We start from the raw sequence: 4,044 nt of genomic DNA, 5'->3' as shown, positions 1-4,044 counted from the left end.
CCTGGCCCAACTGGATCCTTAATGCAGTGCCCAGAGCTGATCAGGCCAGCACTTCACAAAATCACTCAGTGCTCCTTGCAAAGTGGTCTTTTCCCAGAAGAACTAAAGAAAGCAATCATAAAACCCCTGCTGAAGAAACCATCACTAGATCCTGATTCTGTAACCAACTACAGATCTGTGGCGAACTTACCATTCCTATCAAAAGTTATCGAGAAAGCAGTCGCCAACCAGCTAGAAGCCAGGCTTACAGATAACAACATCTTTGATACTTTTCAGTCAGGATTCAGGAAAAGGCACAGCACTGAAACAGCATTAGTCCGAGTAATGAATGATCTACTTACTGCAAGGGACAAGGGTGATTGCTCAATTCTGATTCTTCTTGACTTGTCAGCAGCATTTGATACTGTGGATCATGAAATTCTTATCCAGCGACTGAAGAATTACTGTGGCCTAAGGGGTACTGTTCTTAGATGGTTTCAGACCTTCCTATCTGGCAGGACACAGCAAGTATGTCTGGGCACACACTACTCTAATCCAGTGCCACTTGCCTATGGAGTTCCACAGGGTTCTGTACTATCACCATTACTCTTTGCAGCCTATATGCTCCCACTGGGCAAAATAATCCAGAACTATGGCCTAGGATACCATTGTTATGCAGATGACACACAACTGTATCTGTCCTTCAAGCCTGGCACCCAAGACCCATCAGCATCCATAAATGCGTGTCTAGTGGATTTACAAAATTGGATGAACACCAGCTGGCTGAGGCTGAACTCTGACAAAACAGAGGTGTTGGTGGTAGGTGGTCCACACATGATGGATAAAGTTCAAAACGCTCACCACCTCAAACTAGCAATTGGGGGAGATACTGTACAGTATAAAGACTCTGTGCGAAACCTTGGGGTGATCCTGGATGGAAATCTAAAACTCAGACAGCAGGTATCAGCTGTCGTCAAGTCTTCCTTCTTCCATCTAAGAAATATAGCGAAAATCAAACAACTTATCCCAGCTGAAGACCTACCTGCCCTGGTTCACGCATTTGTATCCTCCCGCCTAGACTACTGCAACGCCCTGTTCATCGGATCTACAGATAAGGCTCTGCGCCCCTTACAGCTAGTACAGAATGCTGCAGCCAGACTCCTAGCCAATGCCCCCCGCAGCTCACACATCACCCCAGTACTGCAAACTCTTCACTGGTTGCCAGTAAAATGGAGAATCAATTTTAAGATCTGCCTGCTGACATTCAAGGCTCTACACCACATGGGACCCAAATACATAGCGGATCTATTGGAACTTTATGCCCCTTCACGCACCCTCCGCTCTGCCAACAAGATGAAGCTGGTTATTCCCAGGATACACTTAATATTTGGTGCTCGGGCCTTTTCCTACGCAGCCCCTACTCTATGGAACTCACTTCCACAATCAGTACGAGAGGCTCCTTCTCTGGACAGCTTTAAAAAAAGGCTAAAAACTCACCTCTTTTCCCGAGCCTTTGAGACTGCATAATGCAGGGTCACAGCGCTTTGAGTCCCCAGGGAGAAAAGCGCTATATAAATATTATTGTTATTCCACCAACAGAAAGCTCTCTTCACCACTATACCACCACATGCTGAAGCCAGCCTAGCATGTACCCGTATGATATATCCAAGAGAAAATTGAGCTTGCTTATGGATTTGTAAGATTTTAAAAGCCAACTCACATATATTGGCCAGGCCCAGGATTTGAACACAGGCCTACCACATGGTAGGCTGCTATCCTACATGCTGAAACTTCTTGGAGCAGACTTACTTCCTACCTCCAAAAGACACACATACATCCCCATAAAATCATTCAACAGCAACTGTATGCACAGTCTTTGTTGTACACAGTCTCTGTGGCACAATTGTGCTTTAAGAATATCCAGGGCCTTCCCACTCCATAGGTAAGTATCTGTTTTTTTTTTATTTGTGCTTCACTTCACATTTCCTTTATGGTGGATAGACTGATAGTAAGGACACTGAAATAAAAAGTAAAGACTCATAAAACACACACACTTCAAATAGAACTGGCCAAAGTTACGAAAGAAGGTTTTTGTTTTTTTTTCCTCAAGCCCACATGTCATTTTTATATTTCACCTTCACTCTGATGCAGGCATATTTATTGGTCTAGGAATGTAAAGTACTGGGCAGTGATGGGCAAATATGGCCATTTTTGTTTGCCATACATTTTGTGAAAATGTTACTTTTTTTTACATAAATGACTATATTCCCGAACAATATATGGGCATGAACAAATGTACTTTAAACAAATGCATAGGCGTTAACGGAACAAGAAAACACATTTTCAAGAATGTTTTTATTTTTGCAAAGGTGGCTTTGTCTGTTGGGACAAGAAATGGGACCATCCCAGGACAAGGGATGAGCTGGATTTTAACAAGTCATGTAAAAGTGTAAATTTCCCCAATGTTCAAAGCTATTAAAACAGCATCATATTTCCTTATCCGTGTTTCACCAAATCATTCCTACAAAAAAAGCTGTAAATGGAGTTAATTTTTATTAACTTTTGCCTAAACTTGTCTAATTGTCATTCCGCGTATTCATATGTACTCCAAAACATATTCTTGCAAAGCATTTTAGGCATTCAGCATAGAGTACTTACTTCTGGTTCACATGAACAGCAAAATGTAAAGATCAGAAATGTAGACGTACGAAGCCAAAGTGGCATGTAAATCAGACTAATAAATCTTATAAAGAACGTTTGAGCAGTTTAAGCAAAGTCCTCTTTATTTCTTTATTCCTTAGGCTGTAGATGATGGGATTCATTACTGGGGTCACCACAAGGTACAACAAAGACATGTATTTATTTGTCTTCGCTGAGCTGTAGTCAGTTGGAACTATGTAAACAGTGATTAAAGTCCCATAATAAGTGCAAACTGTGGTCAGGTGGGAGCTACAAGTGGAGAAGGCCTTTCTTCGCCCATTAGCAGAAGATATCTTCATAATGGCAAACGAGATACAGCCATAGGTTATGACTATGAATGCAAATGGACAAGCAATCACAAATACAGAAGTTGTGATGTCTTGTATCATGAAATTAAATTTGACTGATGTAGCTAGTTCTACAATTGGCCCAAAATCACAGAAGAAATGGTCGATATAATTAAGCCCACAGAAGTGAAACTGACACAACACAAATACTTCACTTGATATTAGCAGGACAACTAAGAGCCACGATCCAATAAAAAGTTGGAGACAAATGTGAATGTTCATAAGGGAGGCATAGCGCAATGGTATACAAATAGCCAAATATCGATCATAGGACATAGCAGCAATGAGAAAAGTTTGAACACATCCAAATATGCCAAAGCAATACAGCTGGGCAATGCAACCAATAAATGTGAGGGAACCTTCATCAACCAATATAATGTGCAGCATCAAGGGAACTACAGTAGTCGTCAGAAGGACATCTGCGATAGCCAAGTGTTTCAAAAAAATGAACATCGGGATTTTAAGATGATCTGTAGTGGTCACCAAGGTGAAAATTAGAAGGTTACCACTGAGTACCAACATATAACATAAAAAAAACCCAACAAAAAATATAAATTTGAATTTGTATAAATCTTGGAACCCAAGTAAATAAATCTGTGTGACTTGTGTCTGATTGGCCTCACACATAATTTGTAGAAAGAACAATATTAATCAAAACTGGAGAAAGATTTCATCCAAGATCATTGTTTATAAGTTATGTCTTATGGTGCAGGAAAAATGATCATATTTCAGTTGTTTAGCTCTTTTGTGGTTTCAACTATGTATACTTTTTGATCATCAATAAAGATTTACTTGAAGAGCCCACTCAGTAAACTGCAGTAATGGATGACACAAGTGGAGAGGATAAGTACTGTATGCAATAACAGAGCTCCTCTAGAGTTTTCCTTAATTTTACATTTTACACTTCATGCACGTGAATGTGCACACTTGACAACCCAGATCTTCCGTAAATGTTGGTAAATACAAAATATGAATTTTTAGCTTAAGTATCAGGTGCCTGAAAAAAGAAAAAGAAAAA

At 40.2% G+C, this 4,044-nt stretch overlaps 1 protein-coding gene across 1 annotated transcript; it reads right to left on the bottom strand.

Moving 5' to 3' along the window:
• Positions 1-2,723: 2,723 nt before the first annotated feature.
• Positions 2,724-3,653, bottom strand: LOC137561975 (olfactory receptor 10A3-like). The gene has a single exon (XM_068273319.1). It carries the CDS (start codon positions 3,651-3,653, stop codon positions 2,724-2,726), a length of 930 nt encoding a protein of 309 aa, XP_068129420.1.
• Positions 3,654-4,044: the final 391 nt, after the last annotated feature.

The sequence above is a fragment of the Hyperolius riggenbachi genome, chromosome 3, assembly GCF_040937935.1.
Source record: "Hyperolius riggenbachi isolate aHypRig1 chromosome 3, aHypRig1.pri, whole genome shotgun sequence".
Lineage (NCBI taxonomy): Eukaryota > Metazoa > Chordata > Amphibia > Anura > Hyperoliidae > Hyperolius > Hyperolius riggenbachi.
Note: the sequence above shows the minus strand (reverse complement) of the source record. Positions and strands in the feature narration are given on the sequence as shown.